At 39.4% G+C, this 22,024-nt stretch overlaps 1 protein-coding gene, 1 long non-coding RNA gene and 1 pseudogene across 2 annotated transcripts; 1 reads left to right on the forward strand and 2 right to left on the reverse strand.

Moving 5' to 3' along the window:
• Positions 1–12,598: 12,598 nt before the first annotated feature.
• Positions 12,599–13,548, reverse strand: LOC149099217 (uncharacterized; annotated as a pseudogene).
• LOC149099218 (uncharacterized) lies at positions 13,548–18,685 on the forward strand. Its single transcript, XR_016203848.1, has 2 exons — positions 13,548–16,657; positions 16,926–18,685. It is a non-coding gene; the product is annotated as an uncharacterized LOC149099218 (long non-coding RNA).
• Positions 17,907–19,439, reverse strand: LOC149099219 (uncharacterized). Its single transcript, XM_089278287.1, has 3 exons — positions 19,030–19,439; positions 18,683–18,937; positions 17,907–18,131 (listed from the first exon to the last, which is right to left on the reverse strand). The coding sequence occupies exons 1-3, from the start codon at positions 19,314–19,316 to the stop codon at positions 17,969–17,971; spliced, it is 705 nt and encodes a 234-aa protein (XP_089134413.1). The 5' UTR covers positions 19,317–19,439; the 3' UTR covers positions 17,907–17,968.
• Positions 19,440–22,024: the final 2,585 nt, after the last annotated feature.

Raw genomic sequence — 22,024 nt, forward strand, 5'->3', positions numbered from 1 at the left:
TACTGTAAAATTGAATACAACCCTGCTTATTTCCAGGTGTCACGGTTATCTTAGTATTTTACAAGCAAAGTACAACTTGTGGCCAAACTTTTGCTGTGCATTTTTTACACATTGTTTTTGGCGGGAAGTGAGGGGATGAGGGGTAGTTGGCGTCGTAAGGGTCTGTTAATAAGGAGGAAGGGTAACCCTAATGCCAGAGTTAAAGTCAAAGTCTCTAACACTCGACAGTTTGTTGTTTTGTATCGGCGTGCTTATGAGGCAGCCAGAATACACTAAGATGACAAACCCTAGCCGAGCGTGAATGTTACCCTTACACCTGGGTTATATGTTTTCCTTGCAAACACTTGGATAGGTACAACTCAGCTACCTGAAGAACTTAATTTCAATTCCATAAAACAAAATATGTTCTACACGCTGACGATCAACAATTAATCACCAAAATTGTTTATATTTTGTTTGGCGCTAAAGTTTTTGTTATGTTTGTTGCTACTGTCACTAAAATTTCCTTAAGCAGAATTGTTTATAGTCTTGCTTTCAAACACGTTCTAAAAGTAAGAAAAAATGGTGTCTGGATGATAAAGAGCTTGAAATCAAAATTTGATTTTGCTAGTTAACTCGGGCTAGGATAACCCTACTAATACGGTATTCTCCCTTCTTGTAAACAGGCTTCAGTAAAGTCCTTGTGGATTGTAGGGTTTGCTCATTGTTGACAAGAACAGTTCTGTGTTATGTCCTTTAGTAATTCCCTGTAGGGAGCTCTCCTGCGCACGAGAGGCTGTGGTGCATCTAGGCCCAGGCCCTCGCATACACGCTGCAGCGTTGGTGACTTGAGCATCTTCAAGGTATCACCTTTCGCCATTGAACAAAGATCAAACTGGTCATACGTAATGGGATGCTGGATCTGTCTCGCTGTGGCCACCATGTCTCTGGTGCTAGGGAAATTTGTCTCCTCTGATGCCTGGATATCTAACTCATCCATATCTTGCTGGCGAGCGGCAGCATTAAGATGCGAAAAGTAAGAAGCAATCTGCGAGGCTGTAAGGAATTCTGATGACTGGAAAAGTTGCAGACAGTCAGCACCACGAGCATAGCGCATTTCACGAGCAACGACCTCCGCATTGAGTTTTCGGCCTGTTGTTTGGCCAATATGAAATTCAGCCAAAAGGTAGGACTTTTGTTTATCGCTGAAACGATAAGTTTTTTTGACAGTTCTTAGAGCCTATCCCTCCTTGGCAGGTGCAATAGGGTAATCCTGGGTAAGCATTCAGGTTTTTAGGGTCGGTAATACGCCAACGCCCTCCTCCAGGGAGGACTTGTCACCCATTTTGGCTAGGTCTATCACAGTATGTCTCTCAGGTGATTGTGTGCATTTCTCGAGGGACAAGTGCTTTTCAAGCGCCGATACCCATTGAAAGATTCGTATGCACCCATCCTGGAAACATGAACAAACCCCAGCAACCTTATTGCTCTCCTCTGGATTAACATTCTACATTTCCTCCGTGCTGGCTTCAGGAGTTGTGGCTTTGGTCGACTTGTTGCATAAAGGTTTGAAGTCTCCCGAGGAAAATGCTGCCACTAAGCCGCTCTGACTAGGTTCTGAAACATGATGAGACAGACATCCACATTATATTTCAATCCAGAAACAAGTAGCAATGCAGTTATTGTTATTGGTAATAACAGGTGTTGAAGAGGTATTGTTTGATTTCTATTGTCTGGGCCGTGTCTTGCATCTTGGCAATGGTGTCCATAAACACCAGTCGGACTCCCTCCAATCCTCCATGAGAAATCAATGCAATTTTCATGTCATTTGCAGTGCACACGTCCTGCCCTTCATTTACGTATGCCCTGATATGAAATTTGCATGACGCAGCCAATTGATCTGCCATACCTTGACTGCCTTGTGGATCGCTAAAATCAATGTGTACCACCCGAATTCCACAACGTGTTCCCATATGTCGGCACGCCAGGATTGTACGAGAGGAATGGTAACACCTGGTGTTATCCTGACGAAAAAAGGCCGTGCTGATTTCCGGGTGCTCCCACTTAAGTGTGGTCAGCACATGTTGCATGGTGGCTACGACTACATGACGTGGATGAACCCTTGCCACTGTAGGACCCCTTCTATTCGTCGGTATACGACTGATATGTGCCAGGAAATACCATGCTTGCTAAACCAGTTTGCTTGCGACTCTCGGTCCCTCTGCGGCAAAACCTTCATTGCCCAGTCGTTTACATTGAAAACTGTTTCTTGGTTGAGGGCATCGATGATATCCAGGCGAGCCTGATCTTGGTGTGCTGATCGTAACAAATGACATTTCCACGACTAGATGGCAAGCGTAGCTTGGTTGGTAAGATACACAGCTTTGTCTCTGTCGTCATCCGTGTGAAACGGCGCCTTAGCCACGGCTTCTGAAATGGCAGTCAGCGTAGAATTTAGGTTTTCGCCCTGCTCGCATATGTCTTCAGTCGTGTCTGTGATCACTTGCTGCCGAAGATCTGGGTTGGTGCAGTCGCTAAGGGCAAACACACTGCGATGATTGGCTACCTCGAAGTTGGTGCTGATGTGAACCTGTCAAGGACTGCATGTGGGCACTACCGGTTCAAAAATAGCATAAATGACACCACTCACCAGCTCTCGCCAACAGCAACTTCCTCTCTCTGTATTGATACCCTCATCCCCGCTTAGTTTGAAGCTTGCCAAATGACTGCTGACATCCCTCGTGCAGTCCTTTAGACTAACGCACTCGAGGTGTCCTGGATAGTCGCTTGATTTTCCGCAAGTGCTGGACCTACCTTGTAGCATAATGTAGCTAAGGAAAAAATGCCATATGGAAAATAAACACTTAAGAGCACAAAATGGCACAGCTAAGCCAACAGCAGGACCGGTCCAGTTCAGTGTAGCCAATAATCTTACCGCACCTTGGTGTGCGCGTGACTTGGCTGTTGTGTTACTTTGTAAATAAACTTCCGGGAAGATTTCAAACACATCTGACTCTTACAACAGATGCTTTAATGTTAGCTGAAAGCTGGAGTGATAGCAAGCAGATGGGAAAACGGGTTTTGGTGCGTATTTTGTGTTTATTTTAGAAATATATTTATATGACTGTGCATGATTTGTGTGGGATCAGGAAGTTGTAGGTGAAAGGTCAAATTAGGTCAAATTACAGTCCAGTCGGAAAATGAGAAATAACAAATAAGTGTACACCATTGCACGTAAATTAAGCGCTGTTAGAAACTGACGAGATGTTATCTTCTACCAAATCTTGTTTGGAGAGATCTGAAATGCATTCATAAAGTTGAAAATACATCCGAGAAGCGACAACCATTTCCACAATGTTTACAAAGCAGGTCGCCATGTCATTTTGAAATTGTGTTCCTACAACAACTTATCTTGAAATCCCGTGATAAATATATCTTTTAGGGTTTTATTTCGTAAGTTGCTCAGAAATAGCAATAATCCAGTCACTCAAATGTACAAAGCAGCGAACATTGAGGTTTCGGTCTTTCTTTACGTCGAAATGTAAATAAATATTTTGAAAGATGTGCTGAACATTGTTCGTAGATTCCAGGTTTTTCAAAGGGAAACAGTTCAAGTCCGACCTTGGGATTTGGCAGGATAACAGGTAAAAGACAAATCTTTTCAGCTGTAAAGTTAGATTCTGAAATAATTAGGTACCAACACATGTTTTGCATGCTCCAGGTATTGCTTAGGGCGAATACGCTTGCGCACAAGATCTTTTTTGTCACCAGTAGGCCTACTTGCTTCAAATGTCCAGAACTGACAGATGGTCTGCTTAACTTCTTCCTTTACTGAATCAATTCTGGGCTTTCTCTTGGGTTCATCTCCCTTAAGCACCTTAGCCCTGCATTTAATGCCCTTGCTGATCGACTGCCTATTAAGAGAAACCAGCTTTGAAACTGAAGAGGTAAGTCTTTTCTTCTTCACAGTTTCTCCAAAGGCTAGCGATTTCATTGTGCCCAAAGCAGCCAGACTCTCTCTTTTCTTGTTGTGTTTCAGGACTTTTATTGCATCGCTTAAATCAGTTGCCATCGCTCTCAACGCTTCAACCTCTTTCCTCTTTGAGAGATTTTACCAATCCTTTCTCGTGCAGTGCTTTTCTTGTTTGAGGGCTACATACCAGATTCTTTATAATTTCAACCTTTTTCTCTGGCGTTTTGGGTAAAATGTTTCTGGTTTTGTCCACAGCTCTCTTTTTTGCCATACTGCTTTGGAATGTGGAAGGACTGGAAGAACTTCCAGGTGAAACTGTCGGCATCATGGATTGTCCTGTAAGTACGCCAGCTCGTTTCTTGTCATGATATCTCCTAGATCTTTCCTTGCTAAGCCCTTTTCTTCGTTCTTCTTCCTCTTTTGCTGCTGCTTTTTTCTGGCAAAACTTACCCTTTCCGTACTTAACATTTTGGCAGTAGCGGTAGCTGCCACGCCGCGGCAACCGGTATTCAGTGAAGCACGTGTTCTCTTCTCTTCGGACATTTTTGATTTTTTCTCAACATGCTCCTGGGAAATTTTTACCTTATTTTTCTCGTAATATATTTTTTTTGAGGCCTTTTTCTTTTCTTCTTTCTCCTCTCTCCATTTTCTCATCGAGTCTGCATTATTTTCACACTCCATTGCAATGGCTGCCAGTTAAAGATGTGAAACTTGTGCACTTGCGTTGACCTTTCTCAATCTCACGTGTTTTACTGAATTTAGCTCACGTGTACCAGGCTTGTTACATAACAAAAAGCTTCTAGAAGCTTCTAGGGTGGTTACAAAGCTGTTGTTTTTCCTTCGATTGTACGTAGCCGAGTGAAATGGCGGTCAAAGTGGTCAAAACTTTTCGAAGTGATACGCAGCAGTTTTTGCTTTCTTTCCTCGATGTAACCCGAAACCCTAAATGAAATGTGTCAAAACGTTTGGGATTTAGAAAAACGCTTCTTGCTCCCTCAATTTGTCATATTTTCTCCTGAAAATGAGCTGTTAGCTTTGTTATCAGATGAGAATGATACTGCAGGAAATTGAGATGTTTGGTTCAATGCTGGTGGTAATGCAGATGGCTTGCATTTGGCATTGCATCCTTTATTTACAGGAAGATGCGGTATGTTTCATAGTGTTTGGGAATCAAACATTTGCTTCATTCTCAGGATTGAAATATGCCAAGTCACCTAAACTTTCAGGACTGGCTCTTTAGAAGATGAGAATTCCATTGTTACAAGCTTTTTACTATCACGGCATTCTGAGCCGCTGAGGGGAAGACCTTTTCCTGATTTCATGGACTGAAACATGGAGCGTGATGCTTGTACACTTGAACAAAAAGTGCTATTTTTCTCTAAGGTTGGTCTGTCTTTCAAATTTGTACATATACAACTGAAATTCAGAAATGGCCATAGCCCAAGACACCACAGGTTTCTTAAATCTATTCACAAGAATGGCAGCAAGATCAGGTTGGCCCAGGATGATGTTGAGTGACAAGAGGACTAAGGAGGAGTCTTTGAGACCATAATAACGGCTGCAAAACAAGCTATCTCAGCTATTTTAAACAATGTAGATGTGACAGATGTGCTTGAAACCTGCTTCATTGGGGTGGAAGGCCTATTGAATTGAAGACTACTCACCACTGTCAGTGATGACCCATAAGCCCATAAGCCTGTTCTGACACCTAACCATTTTCCAATCGGTCAAATGGGTGGAGATACTGTACGTGACAGCAGTAATGACACCGCATTTAACCCACAAAACCAGTGGAGTCATATAAGAGAGCCGATTATTAACATGAATAAACACATTCTCAACTATATTCTATATCCTGATGTCCTGATGTCTGTAGATCTCCACTCAGTTGGAAGAAGTTTTTACTCTAATCTCATGAATATAGTTGACTTTTATAATCTAAATAATTTTAATCTGGACACTTTAGGTGAAAACAAGATCAATCACTACTTCAGTCGTATGAAACAAGAGTATATTTCCTTCTGGGAGAATGCTGTACAACACTCTGAGAAGGTAGAATTTTACAAAATTTTTAAGCCTCCCCACTATCTTGATCATACAAGCAAACAAACTGAAAGGAAAGCTCTAGTAAAGTTGAGAACTGGTAATCACAAACTGATGATCAAAATAGGCAGATATGAACAAATCCCTCACGAAAAAAGAATATGCCAGGTATGCATGGCAACTAATCTTCCAGACAAAATTCACTTTCTCTTGCACGGCCCAAAATACTTGACATTAAGGGAAACCTTCTTTAATTAAATTTCTTACAACTGCCTAATGTTCAACTAACCAACATTACAGAAACTATCAAAATATTGATGAATTTTTCTAATTATTTAGTTAATTTACTATTGATTAAATTTATATCTTCATGTTTTGAATTATGTGATAGCTTAATATTATCACATCAAAACTGTTCAGTTTAATTGTATTTGTTATTTTCCACTTCATTATTGTTTAAGAAAATAAGCTTCTGCAACACTGTAATCACTATGGCAATGGAAATAAAGCTATGGTTGTTGGTGTGGCGGGTGTGGAGGAATACAGGTGAATATTTGAAAGATCATATAGGTAATTAGGTAAATTCTGTATACGAGCCAAGTGGTTCATCAGCCCAGACTCATTGACTCTATTATCCAATATGCCACAGAAAAGAATATCCCAGGCCTGTTACTTTTTATTGACTTTGAAAAGGCATTTGATTCTCTCGAATGGTCCTTCATACATGGAACATTAAGATCCTACGGTTTTGGTGCTTCGCTAATTAACTGGGTGAAAACCCTGTATAGTCATACTGAAAGCTGTATTCTGAATAATGGATGGGCAAGTAATTTTTTTGAAATTCAAAGAGGTGTTAGGCAAGGCTGCCCGCTCTCACCTTATTTATTTATCCTATCGGCAGAGGTGCTGGCCACGGCAATTAGGAAAAATACTAATATAAAGGGAATCTCTGTAAATAATGTGGAAATTAAGTTAAGTCAGTATGCCGATGACACAACACTTATATTAGACGGGTCACGTGAATCTCTCCTTTCATCCCTTGCAATGCTTGACGATTTCAGCAAAGTCCCTGGCCTCAGACTCAATGATAAGAAAATGGAAGCTCTATGGATTGGCGCAAGTATTGGAAGTGATAAAATTCTGTTATCAGGAAAAGAGCTTAAATGGCCAAAAGACAAAGTAAAATCCCTAGGTCTATGGATTTCAACAGATCCCGAACTATCTGCCTCTTTAAACTACAATGAGAAACTTGAAAAAGTGAAAGAAATCCTGAGATGCTGGAAATACCGCCGACTCACATTGTTAGGGAAAATCACTGTTATCAAATCACTAGTGGTCTCCCAATTGGTTTATCTACTCTCGCCTCTTCGCTCAAACTACAGGGTTTTAAAAGAAATAAATGATTTACTCTACACTTTTCTATGGAATGGTAAAGGCGACAAGATAAAACGGAAGGTAATGATCAATGATTTCGGTGGTGGTGGCCTAAAAATGATTGATATTAGCTCCTTCAATAAATCCCTCAAAACCACATGGATTAAAAAATATTTAGATAACAATAAGGGAAAATGGAAAATCTTTTTTGATATAACCCTAAAAAAATATGGCTGTCAAAACTTTTTTTCCTACAACCTCAACGTTAGAGACACCTTATCGACAATAACAACTTCGGATGCCTTTTTAAAAGAACTATTAGGAATCTGGGCGGAAGTTAACTTTGAACCTGAAATAACATCGAAAGATCACTTTCTGGATCAACAACTTTGGCATAACTCCCTAATAAAGATAGCCAATAAAACAGTTTTTTTTTTAAATTGGTTCACCAAGGGAATAACTTGGGTGAAACATCTTTTAGGACCGGACAACAACTTTCTCTCGTTAAATGATTTCCGCTGTAAGTATGAAATAGACCCTCGCCCTCTCAGCTTCTACGGATTAATATCGGCTGTAAAGTCTCTTCGGACTGATTCTAATTTTCAAGATTTACAGAACACCGACCACGAATATGAGCCACTTACAACAAGAATTTTGCAGGTCAAAAAAGCAACTACAATAATATATAAAAAACTGATTAGTAACAAGAGTTTAACCCCAGAGTCAAGTCAAAAGAAGTGGCTAGAGGATGGTGGCCTACCAATAAATGACAACATAAATTGGAATGCTGCCTATCTTTTAGCTAAAAAATGCACAAAGAGCACTAAGCTGATAGAGTTTCAGTTTAAATTCTTACATAGACGTGTACCAACCAATAACTTTTTATTTAGAATAGGTCTACAGGGCGATGAAAAGTGCAGTTTTTGTCACACCTCTTCTGAGTCAATAATTCATCTTTTTTGGTCATGCCGTCAAACATCTCACTTTTGGAATAAACTTACTGAATGGCTGAAAAACTTAAATTTACTTCCTAGAGATTATGCTTTGACAAATATTACTGCTTTGGGTCTGGGGCCAGATATCTCTCAATTTGCGCTTCTTATAAATTACTGCTTTCTCTTAGCACGATATCACATATGGCTCGCTAAAACAAAAAATGATCATCCAAATCTTACGCTTTTCATATGCACACTAAAATTACAATATGAGATAGAAACAAAAAGTGGAGACACGAAGAAATGGAAACCTCTTACAGGATACATGAGGATTTAATTAATATTTTAGATTATATTTTCTGTAGGGTTATCTATCTCCTACCCATTAATCTATTTCTAATCTCCTGTCAGATGCATAACTCATTTTACTTTTAATGTACCACATGCCTTTGGTCTGTTTTTTTATGTTTCTGTACTACAACCTCAAGCTGTAATGATAACTAGCTATTTTTCTTCTCAGTTTTTTTTTTCTTTGCCCCTTGTCGTCACTGTATTTCTTAATTGTGTAAGTCGTGTAACTGTATTTGTTAGTAATGTAAGTCGTTTAGTTAATGTAATTTAAATAGTGTAAATAATTAGAGCAATATAATGTAAATAGAGTTAGTGTTGTAAGTAAAAAAAAAAAAAAAAAAAAAGCATGAAGTTATTTGGAGTATTTCTACTCCCCCTGGATGGAATGCTAGTCCTTCGTAGGTTTGCCCCCCAGCATTAAATTTGCTGATACCCATTTATAGACCTGGCTAGAGAGAGGTACTGTGAGAGTAGTGTCTCGCCCAAGAACACAACACAATGTCCCCTGCCAAGGCTCAAACCCAGACCACCCGCTCCACAGTCAAGTGCACTAACCACGAGGCCACTGCACCTCCAGAAAGATCATATATTTATGCTTCAATTTCAACTATAATAATCAAATGCAAATCATCTTGTACTAGTTGTTTAATATTTCAAATAGCAGGCCTTTCAGAAATGAAATACCCAAAGGATCGTCTGGGAGATTCTTTGCTATTGATTATTAAATTACTGAAAGCTAATCAGGATTTATGTGATTAAATTAGGCAACAAGTTTTATATAGGTTTTCCCCCTCAGGAGAAACTGTTTCCAACCATTCATTTGTACTGGAAGTCCTACCAAGACAAGATGATGGTCAAATTGAAGGAATTAGGTCAGGTGGTAAATAAGGACAACAACAACTTTGTGTGACTGAAAATGGGGAAGTGGGTGACAGAGTGCTCAGTTAATATTTTAGCCCCATGAACCCCTGGAGTGTCAAGAAAACAAAACCTACAGCCCAAGGAGATGTAGACAGTGGATGGAGAAAAGGGAGTAGGCCTTCACCCAGGGCCACTGTAAACATTCCTGGGTAGAGAGGAGGGAGTGGGCCTCCACTAACCTAACTCCAGGTGGTAAAATTGGAGGGAGTTGGCCTCCGAAAATCGAGTCTATGGGGGCAAGAGTGTGATGAGAGGAGCACTTCATCCCCATTCCCGTGTTTATTTTGACGAACCTTAACAGAACTTGCAAAGAACAGTAACAATATAAAAAAGTGTAAATTGTGAATTATGATCTCAAGTATGTATTACTGGATGGGCAGACTGTTCCAATCGGCATAAACAAACCTAAGCGAGGTATTTAGTTTCTATATTTCGTTTCAGATAAGTAACATACTTAAGAGTGACTTCCTGTAAATACTATGGATAGGTGTGCAAAATGCAAAAAGCGAATTCCCTCAAACTTTTTCACAAGAAAGCCCTCTGGAAACTATTTCAGAAAATACAACTTTTTGTTCATTTGGATTTATATTTTTCAAGTAAAGCGATTTTTTAATTTCCACCCTTGGAGAAGCCCTCAAACCACTGAAAAATGTGCTTGGTATTTGTGACTTGTGTAAGAAAACTAAAACAAATATCAAAACTATTTTGATATTACACAATTCAATGACCCTTCCTTTACAAAGTATTGTTATTAGAATTGGAAAAGATTCAAACCTGAATTTTTTAAAAATTTTCAAATTTACCCTCCTAAACAGCATTATCAGAAAGCTCGATTTTGGCAAATTTCAACAGCAAAACTCCCTACGTGGTACATGGATTCCGCTGTAAAGATGGTATTCTATAGAAAGAGTAAGGCTTACTCTATAGTTCTGTGAATTAAAATTTTCGGGCAACTGAAACTGCGAATTTAGACGACGGAAAATATTTACGGTACTCGCTTGAAGTTTATGACCTTTGAACTTACAGTTGTCTTCATGAATACAAGAGATAACCTAAACAACAGTTGGAATTTTAGCCTGAATGCAACCCTTTCTCCCATTTAAATGATTTGTAGTTATTCTTTATCTTCTTTGGGCAATTTTATCGAAAGTAATATTTTTTACGCTGAAAAGGAGTGCTAACTTGTTTATGAGTACGTAACTATTGTTGAGTGAAGTGGAAATTTGTGAATATTAAATTTATTCCATCTAAGGTCTATTTTGTGTGCTGCAAGGTGTTTTGTGTTCTCATTAAAACAATGGTATTGCCAAGTAGAAGGTTTTCTTCTCAGATTTTAAAACAACATATAGGTTTTGACTTACCGTCCACATACATGGCTTGATTTACTCAGCAGCGTTACACTGGGTGTGACAGTGGTGAGATGGCGTGACGAAAATTGACAAATCGCTTTTCGCAAATTGTATTCATCAAAATATATTTATTATATCGTTTGACATCATAATGCTTTGAGACTAATTGATAGAATCTTGTGAAATAAGTATACAAACTCTCATTACGCTGAAATGAAGAACCTAGATCTGCTATTTTTATGCGGTGGTCGTGTGATCCTAGAGTGTGGTATCACATGACAATAACTAAAAAATGACCACCTGCAGTTGTTCTCAAATCGTTGGTGGTATGTGCGTCACGTGCGGTCTTAGGGTTTCAAATCCCTCACATGTTCAATTTGTTAAAATTGGATAATGTGGCAAAGATATTCAAGGTCATTTTTGCATGGCCCCCTCCCCCCTCCCCCCCTGGTCAGGCTTACATGCGACTCGAAATCCGTTTGGTGCTTTTCTGAAATGTTAATATCTCTTGTGAATCAAAACCAAAGCAAAGAAACAGAAAGAAAGTTTAACGTACCGGAGATTTAATCATAACTACTGAACCTTATCACAGGCCAAAATTGCCTAAGAACATGATCGCGAGACATCTGGATGCTGGTAAGGAGGATTGGACTGGAGGATTACTTTCCAAAAATACCACCTGACCTTCATGTAGCACATGTAAATCTTCTAAGTCCTTATTGTTGCCAGGATTCTCTTGAACGACTGTAAACATCACTATATTAAGACAGCGAGTCACAAACGGCTGCCGCAAAATTCAAGAGATTTTTTCGCAGTGGTAAATGATCTTGCACTGTTAACAATCAGGTCAACTGTCTTAAAGCAAAATGGTGTAAGCTTGATACAGTTACCAGCTCAGACAAACGAAAACGTAAAAACGAGGCTTCTGACGAGTTCTTAGGGGAGGCTAAAACTGTATTAGGATAATATCTTTAGAACCACTCCTCAAATTTAGAAATAAATGGTACTCCCAGGTCAATAAGTCACAATAATAATGGTGGCCAGTCATAAGCAGGGACTATGGTGACAATCGCATGACTCGAGAAACTCCAAGTAAGGACAAGTAGGGAGCTTTCCGTCATCCTTTGATGTTTCCTACGTCAATATCAAAATGTTCACAAATCGAACAGAGCATGGCTACACTCAGCTGCCGCAGTTTACCTGAACCATGCATGTCACACAGATTGAAAACGTCAAAAACAATTGGGTGTCTCAGTGCCACCTCATCTAAGACCACCATGTGCACATTTTCGTGCAAGAGTTCCTCTTCAGCTGCCATAACGTCTTCGTCTTGTTCAGATTCTGGGTCGTCCGAATGTGAGTGCCGCAGTTTGGAGGCTCTTCTTGAAAAATACGACTGAATTTGCTGTGCGGTCAAGAATTCATCCACTGTGAACAATTTTGCCCCCTGCTGGTTCTGCGCATAACGCATGTCACGCACCACATCCACTGGATCAAGTTTCAGTCCTGTTTCTTGTCCAACTTTAAATTTGCTTTCTAAATACCACCGTTGAGCTTCACTAAACTGTGTTGACTTCTTACTGGATCTAAGAGCCCTCCCTTGTGAAAGAACCTCAGTTGTCAGTGGGGGCACTGATGTGACACACCTTTAACAAAAGGCAGCACTGGCCTCGCACACTAGTTTATGACCAAGACATCTCAGTGTTGTTATTAAATTCTCTTAACTTACTTTATCGAGCTCTCCTGCCCTTGAGAAGGTAGTTCCTGGGCACTCTATAGATTCTTCTTGCTTCTCGGCTCCCTGAATTTCGTCTTGGGATTTCGTCTTGGTGTGGGGTGCTAGCTGGTGGAAGCATTCCATCTGGAAACGAGAAAGAGAGTCTGCAATGTTGTTATTGATCCCAGGGACATGCACTGCTTGAAAATAAAAGTTATACCGCAGGGTGCAGAGTGTTAGGTCTCTTACCAAGTCCATTACCTGGGGAACTTTGGATCGACGGGAATTGATGACCTCAACTACACCCTGATTATCACAATAGAACTGAATACGCTTGGATGTCCAAAGGGCCCTCCACAAGTGGCACGCAAAGTTAATTACATATAGTTCTTGCCAGAGAATGCTGATCCCTGGCTGGCCTAGTTGTTGAGATGGTAGCCACTGTCCCTGAAAGCATCTTTTTTGGAAAAAACCCTATAACCCAGGGAGCCAGACGCATCTGTGAACAAGGAGAGGGTGTCGGAGTTTTCCCACAGAGGGGATAGGAATAGTCCTATACCGTTCCACTGGTCCATGAACATCTTTCACATTTCAATGTCCTTGTAGAAACCTGTGGTTAGCTTTATATGATAATGGGGTTTCTTAACACCTCTGGTAAGGTGAATTATCCGTTGTAGGAAGGGGCACCCAAGAGCTATTACCTTGCAAGCAAAATTAAGGGTACCTATCTGGTGATTGAAGTTCTTGCAGGGTTGTTGACCGCCGGGATTGGAAATTGGAGAGAGCAGACTTGATCCTCTCTACCTTATCGTCGGGTAGCCTTGCCTCCATTTTCCCAGGATCTAGTATGATACCCATGAACTGAATAATTTGAGAAGGCCCCTCGGTTTTGGATGCAGAGATAGGAATGTTCAGAGTTTTGAAGGTCGAGATCATACTTGACAGACTTGCCCGGCAAAGTGAATCCAGCGGAGGGGTAGGACAGGGTGGTTCCACTATGAGGAAATCATCCAAGATGTGGCCGACAAAGGAAATGGAACATTTGTCGAGTAAAATCCACTTGATGGCATCAGACAATTGGTTAAAAATGTATGGGGCAGAGCGAAGCCCAAATGGCAGTACCTTGTCGAAATAATACTGCCCATTCCAGAACATCCCCAGAAGTTCCCAGTCATCCGGATGGAGCGGAATGAGGCAAAAAGCAGATTCTGTCTGTTTTTGCCATGTAGCAGCCGTGGCCAAAGTTTTGAACTGCTGCGATGGCGTTGTCAATAATAATATATTGGAGGGAGAAATCATCCTTTTCAATAAAATAATTGATGCTAGAGGTCTCAGACTTAGGGTAGGATAAATGAAATATGGTTTGGAATTTGTCGGAATGTTTTTTGGGAACAAGACCAATAGGCAAAACTTGAAAATTTTTAAAAAAGGGTGTGGAAAAAGGGCCCATGGTACACCCTTTTAAAACCTCATCATTTAATTTTGCTGTAACCACCTCAGGATTTAAATAAGCAGTAGGTAAGTTATTTGAAAAGCGTGGGGATCTATGACCAGAATAACCTATCCTAACCCCCTCCCTCACGTCTGAACACAGTTTGTTGACAAATTCCCTTTCAGGATGATTGGATAAGGCCTGATGTAACCTTTCTACATTGACAGGAGTAACTACACCATACATACATACATAAACTTTATTTAAGCTCGAATTTCAGAGTAGCTTGACCAGCTAATATTTCCGAGCAACAAAATATTTGACAACGAAAAATTAAAATAGAAATTGCTATTTACATATTTACAATTGACTTATGTTAACTAATTATAAAATTGTCATTTACATGTTTTATGAATTGGTTTTGGTTTTGGTTTTGGTTTTGGTTTTCTCGGTGGCAGGTGCTTTGGTGCTCAGGAGGTGACTTTCCCACCCTTGGGGAAGATTGTTTTTCTGTACCATAGTTACATACATACATACATACATGCATACATACATTTTATTTGTTATGAAATTAAAATTACAATTGTAACATGCCCGCGGATAGCTGAGCTAATCTAGGCGGGTCATGTTTGGGCACTTGATCCTGGGATGATCTTTCTCACACCCAGACCTGTTACATTTGTGGGCATAGATGCAAGCGGTTCTGGCACAGGGATCCCCCCTGTTGAAGTGGTGACAAGTATGTTTTTCAGTCCCCCTAGAGGTACTTGACGATGAGGGTCCTGACTGGAAAACCCCAACGTCTTCCTTTAGAAGTGAAGGTGCAACCGTGAAGGTTTTGAGCCATAATTGACTATCAATGGTTGACCTTTTCAATGACTTGTTAGTGGCAGCCTTCTGCCGGAACTTTATGTCATACACACACCAGTCTAACCCCTTATGGTATCTAGCAGAATAGCGAATGAGAGACATATATTCTAGTAACTCAGAGGCACGGTGTGGGAACTTGCTCATTAGAACACCCATGTAGGCACTAAATGCCATCGTCCACTCCGGGATGTCACTTATTATTGTAGTTTTGGCCTTATTTACTTTAATGACTGAATTTTCCACAGTTAAGGTAAGCGGCTCATTCTGGGACGGATTTAAAAGGTTAAAGTTCTTGGGAAGCAATTTAGATAGTTCCATGAATTCATCAGTGGGGATCTCCTTGACCAGTTTGGCCGGCAGCTTGTGGGCGGAATCCATTGCGGTGTCTATTGCAGATCTAGAGCAATTTCCAGGTCTTGTGATTCGGGTAGGCTATTGCTTGTGGATGCTGCTGAAGAAGTTGGTGTAACATCCACAGAGGATTCTCCTGCAGGGGTGGCTGGATTGGGAGCTAGTGGAGGCAAGCTACCGAAAGCACAAACTGTGGCTTGTGCTGCGGCTGATGTGGCTTTTTCTATCGCCTCGTTTAATGACCCTTGTACGATGGATTGTACTTGGGTCAGTTGTGTGGCTGACAAAAGCCCATCTCGTGGCGATTCCCGATCTAGTAGCTCTTGGACTTGACGCTGGAGTTGTTGGAACTGCAGTTCAAGAGCATTTTGGTTCGCCATGTGCTCGCCGCCATCTTGAATAGGGGGCGGAGTGCCAGAAAGGTTTCCTGTGTTTTGCCGTGCCTCGTCGATACGATTAATCAGGGCAGCACGTCTGCCGGTCATTGCAAGGTTGAGCCGGCTGCACAAAGATCGCAAATCTTTAACATTTTGTCTCCCAAGTTCGAGGTCTGCAGGTAAATGACTGGGGTCGGCCAACGTGGAAGTGTTCCTTGCTCGGCAAGTAGGTGGCATGTTGTCAAGACCTGTTTGGTTTATAATGCGTTCAAAACACCGTGCAGAATGCAAGATCAATGAGCCCCGCAATTATGCCGGCTAGATTCTGGCTGGGTTTACCACTTTCCAGATGATGGGCGAAGTAGAAGAGGGAATATGTGAATAGAAAATATTCTGGACAAAATGTCGCACTGTAGTTTATCTCGTGTGAGAGCAAAAGACACTGGCCAAATTTAGCAAGCACGTATCAAGATGCTAAAGTTCACTCTGATTGGCTGGTTTTCAGGATTCTCATGTGAGGCCATCCAAGGTCGATGAACGGATGATTAGCAAAGCACATAGCTCAAACTAGAAACAAGAGTTGTTGATTAACTGAAATTTATTTCATATGTTCAATAAATTGTGATCATGTACATGATGTAGTTCCTGGAAATATCCACTTACCCCCCACCCTCCCCTTACACAAACACCCCCACCCCTCTCCATGGAAGTGATAAGAAAGTGCACTTTGAGATAACAAAGCAAGTGATAGAGGGCTCCACTGATTAAGTGTGTATGCAAAATATTAACAGAGTTGCTTATTTATTGTCATAGATTTCCCAGTATATGAGAAAATGTACTCTACCCTGAACAATGCTGCCCTGGTCAGTGGGACAAAACAGGCCTCGCCTAAGGCACAAACCAGCTGCTTGGAGGGCTTTCACTCTACACTTAACCAGTTTGCACCAAAAATGATAGCCTTCTCATTTATAGGAATGTATTGCAGGTTGGTTGTCCAATCAATCCTTTTCATAAATAGACAATAAACTGAATTAGAGTAATGGGAGTGACAAATAAATTGTCTGGATTAATAGCAACGGATTACTTATGTACCAAAACCAGAATTATAGACATTGCATGCTCACCTTCTTACAAGGATTGGCCAGTGATGAAGGAAATTGACTCTCTTCTATAGTGAAATGCCAGGCTTTAAATGCATTCATTTTATCTGAAATCTCAGCACATTCTCATTTTTGTTTGCTCTTTTTTGAAAGGCACATCATTGCTGCTTTATATTTCAATCTCAACCTGTTGAGAGAAGTGAAAAAGAATGGAGATGGCACAGAGCAAGTGAAAGTGGTGTAGCCAAAATTAAAAAATGGCAAGGCCACTGCGCGTGATGTGAAAGTGGAGCCCACCTATGGTAAAATATATATCTACATGTAGATTAAAATAAAGGTGTTGTACATGACCTGAACCACCAGAATTCTGCTAAAAGTATGAATTATTTTCTGAATTTTTTTTTCCTTGACCACTAAATAAGAGGTGTGTCCTATTATTATTGCAGATTATGTGGAGGATATCTACCAAACATATATTGAATCTCAGGAAAAAGGCCAGCTTGGGGTTGCCATGCGGGAATTGAGTGACATGAATCCCCCACCTATGAATACAATGTTGGAAAGGCAATCATGGAAGGAGGCTATTGTTAAGAGGGCAGAAAGGAAAGGAAAGACAGTCAAAGATGTGCCCCCAATAACACCTGGTAATTTCAATAAAGTACAAAAAGTACCATTCAATCCTAGTCAGGGTCGGTGTGTTATGTTCTTTGACATATCACTCTCACTGTTCTTTTCTAGTCTGATGAAGAAATGCTTTATACTGAATACCATGGAAAATGGGTTGAATTTTAAATGCCTTGTCTGCCAGTGACAAAGATGCTATAATGAAATACCTTAAGAATATAATTCCAAAATTTTGGTTTTCCTATTGGCCAATAAGAAATCAAACGTTTAAGACTTCAATGGCTCACTTTATTATCCCCTGAATCCCAGTTAAATGCATGGCTTATCACACAAACATCATTTGTTTTAAGTTGTAGAGACTCATGGAATCCAGCAGCCACCACAGGCCACTAAAGGAAAGCCCCGCTACTGTTCCACACGCCAGCAGCCTATAAAAGGACACAAAAATGTGACCACATGTGCAAAAAATCAGAAGGGAATCTAGATGAAGCAAAATGAGAACTTCCGAGATATAAATATTCCAATTTATTTAACTATGAAACAATGTTCAATTAATGTCTATGAGCTGTCCATCATTCAAAATCTTCAGTTTCAAATCCAGCATATGAAGATTTCTCCTCTGGAAATGTTGTTCTTATTGCATGGTATGTGCATGCAGGCAAAGGTATCCTCCTCCCACCTAAGTATCCGTGGACAAGGCGAGTAAATTCTCGATAGGAAATACCACGCAGAAACCTATTATGAAAAAAAATATTTAGATGAAAGGGTAGTGTCACAACAGAGAATTCTACATTCTAGCTCATTTTGTATTTTGTATGATTTATATTAAAAAATACTTGTATCCAGCTCAGTTTTGTTTCTTGGATATAAATATGTATGTACAGTAGAAAGAGATATTTTTCTGGATAGAGTGCATGCATGCATGGACATGCATGGAAAATTTTCTGACAACTCTGTCCAATATCTGTCCATAAATTTAATGCAATAAAATTTCTGAGACAAATCCTAATTAAAGTTTTCCAAATATTTTTGTGGGAAAATGTACTCAATCTGGAAGTAAAATTGATGAGATCAACATAATTATAATGAGGTATATCTTAGTGGAGAATTTGTAACAACTAGAAGTGGACTAAAAAGGTTTTAAAGGAACACAAGCCAACAAACATGCAAAAGTGCAGTGTGCAAGAATTTGGACAGCATACAAAGTTCAATATTTTCACAATCAGAATAGTGTGTTAGTCTCAGTGAGTACAAACAGGCAAATTAATAAAACAGTTTCTATTTACCTGTTTTCCGTTCCAGTCTGATGATACTTCGTCTTATTTCTTGTCTTGTATTTATCAGCAGCCAACCACAAACTCCACTTTTGCAGGCAAACTTGGCTGAATCTGGGATGCTGCGTAACACAGTTCAGCTTTGTGCCCACTTCGTCGATTACCATTTCACTAGATAGACATTCCATGCACTCTTCTATTGCCATGCAGCACTGGAATTCATTCAGGTTCTGCAGATTCTCCGCACTACATGCACCACATTTGCACCTGTAGAGGAACCAGTGGTTAGTAGGCCTTGACTAATCAATGTAAAAAACAACAAACAGTACAGGAAACACTACACCCTAGGTCTGACTCACCAGAAATTTAGGAGTTGTTTCCCATCGTAACAATCCTGGAGCTTTCGCTTGAACTCAACTTGCGTTTTTTGTCTTTTTTTGTATTCTGAAAGCAACCCTTCAGTTGCTATCGGCTCGTCCTCATAGGGTTTGTAGTTGTCTGGGTCTGGCTGGGAAACGTGCTCTTCGCCTAAATTTTCATCGTCTTGGACTTCAATATCGCCAATGTTGACGTGGCCAGGGATAAAATTGTACTCTGAATCATCAGAATTGTAGCTCCTTTCGGAATTAGAGTTGCCGTCTGACATTTTGGAAGAAGAAGAAGACCAAAAAACTGGAGAACACGCGTAACTCGCTATATTTCTTTGTTGTGTTTTGTTGCATGTTATTGCCAAGATAGCGGGTTGACGTCACAACTTACTAGTGCCAGTCCCCTGTATGGCGTGTTTTTTACTCCGAGAACCATGATTTCGATCGGCTTTTAAAAATCAGGATTAACTCCAAATCTTATTGTGCTGCTTTTTTTGTTTATTTTGTATATCTACTTTTGAAAAAGAAAGATATTAGGCAAGGGTGATAGACAGTTTAAGTGAGACATGGATATTGGCAAAATCTTGTTTACTTTAAGCTAAGTCAAACATAAACAGCTTGATTGTAGCTTGCAGGTAAACAGGAAATCTATAGAAAAAAAGTATTTCCTTCAATATTATAAGAATGATTTCAGACAGTTTTGTTTCAATCATGAACCTGAAGTGAAGGGAATGTTTTTATTTACAATTTATAAGGCTTTTTTTTCTATAGAACTACGTCTATGGGAAGGAGGAAGGGAGTCACAAAGTTTTATACAAGGAGGCTCTGGCCCAATGTCAAAGACCTATCTATTTAACAGTGTTCTTGACAGGAAAGGCTTTCCTTTCATATACATGTAGCTTCTAACCTGAAACCCCTTTCACAAACCTAATGTGGCCTGCTAGATCTTATTTCTGGGATAAATGATCACTTAATGTTTGAAATGCCTGTCCTTTTAAGTCTTATGATACCTCCAGCCTGAAAAAAGTGGACCTTTAGTCAACTGTAGAAAAAAGTCCCCAACTTGGTGCAATACAAGGATAGTACATATTGTAGTGCATGCAAGTAAAATAACAATAATTTTCTTTCTTGGAAACAAAAATCACGGTATTTTATTCCTATATATCTTGGTAATCGTTTGTGCTAGTCTCACTAGCAATGCAGTGATATTCAAAAGGATTGCAGACATGTCTTGGCTAATAGATTTTTGCAATTATTACAGAACATACTTATGTTGACAAGTATCAAGCATTCTCTTCTCCATAATTCAAGTTTTGATGTCACTTTGTTTAAATCTCTCATTTCTAGGAGCAAAAAAAATCTATATCACCAGCCACCATGCATCCAGCTTTTTGACAAAATTGGACAGCATATCTTTCTCGCAAAAAAAATAGATCTACACAATCTCTTGGACTCAAATTGTTCATCCATCTCCAAAATATTGCAGTCTATATTGACTCAATCGTACATATAGGTTGCCTTGCATATCATCTGTGAAGAAATTTTCACTCTGGTCGAACTGCATGGAATAGAAAAGAAATGTAGTGTGAATGACAACAAAGTTGAAGTCAAGGACTACTTGGTTTATCATATGATTTATATGATCTTCGATATTTTTCCTTCCATCATGGAATTTTTTGAGGATATCGGGTCTATCCCATAACTCCTCTACCCATGCCGTTGGTGGATCAATGATTTCGTCATCACCGTCGTCATCGTCATCCAGTTCTCCCTCTTCTTTCTTGTCCTTGTCATTCTCAGAGGGATCTAATTTCCTTCTTTTGTTTTCATTCTTCTCTTTTTCTTCTTTTTCCTGCCCCAGATGAGAATTCTTTCTCTTTTTAAGCGTTTCTGGAATTTAAAAAAAAAAAATTAAATCAAATCTCAATTCTCATATTACTAATACTATTATTATTATTATTATTATTATTATTATAAAATTTATCGACTCTAATTTACTTATTCTTACCAGAAGTAGTCTCGGTTGTAGTTGTTGTCTCTGGTTTCAGTAGTCTTAATGGTCTCAATGGTCTCGGCGGTTCTAGACATGTTTTCTGTTCTCTATTCTCTGTTCTCTTCTCTTCTTTTTTAGAGATGTATACAGTAGCTCGCTCGAGAGTAAATGGTTATTAGCTAGAACTTCGCTACTCCTTTATACATTATAAACTAGATCCTAGTCTCTCGCGGTTATGATGTCAATGACCACGTGAGTAGCTATTTTTGTAATTACACGTAATGTTTACCTCCTTATACGGTCACAGGAATTTGTACCTTGACCATAGGAAGTCTTTCGAAGTTTGTTCAAGGTGACTTTAAAATAGAAAAATGATGTAAGAATGACGCACGAATCAAAATATTATGATCGTTGCTAAGATACAGTTACACCTAATTCTTTTTATGGTGTAAAAATGAAATATGTTTCTAAATTTAGATTTAGATGATGTAATGATGTAATGTTCTTTAACAATTCGTATGCGTGCGCATCTTGATGATATAAAGTCTATTTTTATCCCATCAATTTCATTCGAGCCTAACTTTCGGCCCATTCGAGTCACGAGTACTACGACTAAAGGGGTTATACTACTTTGGAGACTTTTAATTACGTTTATACTTTGGAAAAATAAGTATAATAGCTTGTGGGGTAATAATTGAAGTGTTTTTACTTGTATGATAATGGGTGTAATCTTTAAAAATACACGCAAATCATTTCTAAAAATAAAAATTCATTCATTCATATATTCATTTATTTCTTTCTTTATTTATCAATTCTCTATTAGACTATTTACATGTTTTTAAACTAATCTGACATCGGTGTACATACGTTCTCTACGGTTTTATTATAACCTCGAAGGAGAGATTTGTGTATATCTTCTTGTAACCAGTTTAGTATTTCATTTCTACATTGTGATATTTCCGAAACGTCGGGAATGAGTTTGTAATTCTCCAA

The sequence above is a fragment of the Orbicella faveolata genome, unplaced genomic scaffold (assembly GCF_042242905.1).
Source record: "Orbicella faveolata isolate gen_17 unplaced genomic scaffold, um_ofav_v1 contig_46, whole genome shotgun sequence".
NCBI classification, from domain to species: domain Eukaryota; kingdom Metazoa; phylum Cnidaria; class Anthozoa; order Scleractinia; family Merulinidae; genus Orbicella; species Orbicella faveolata.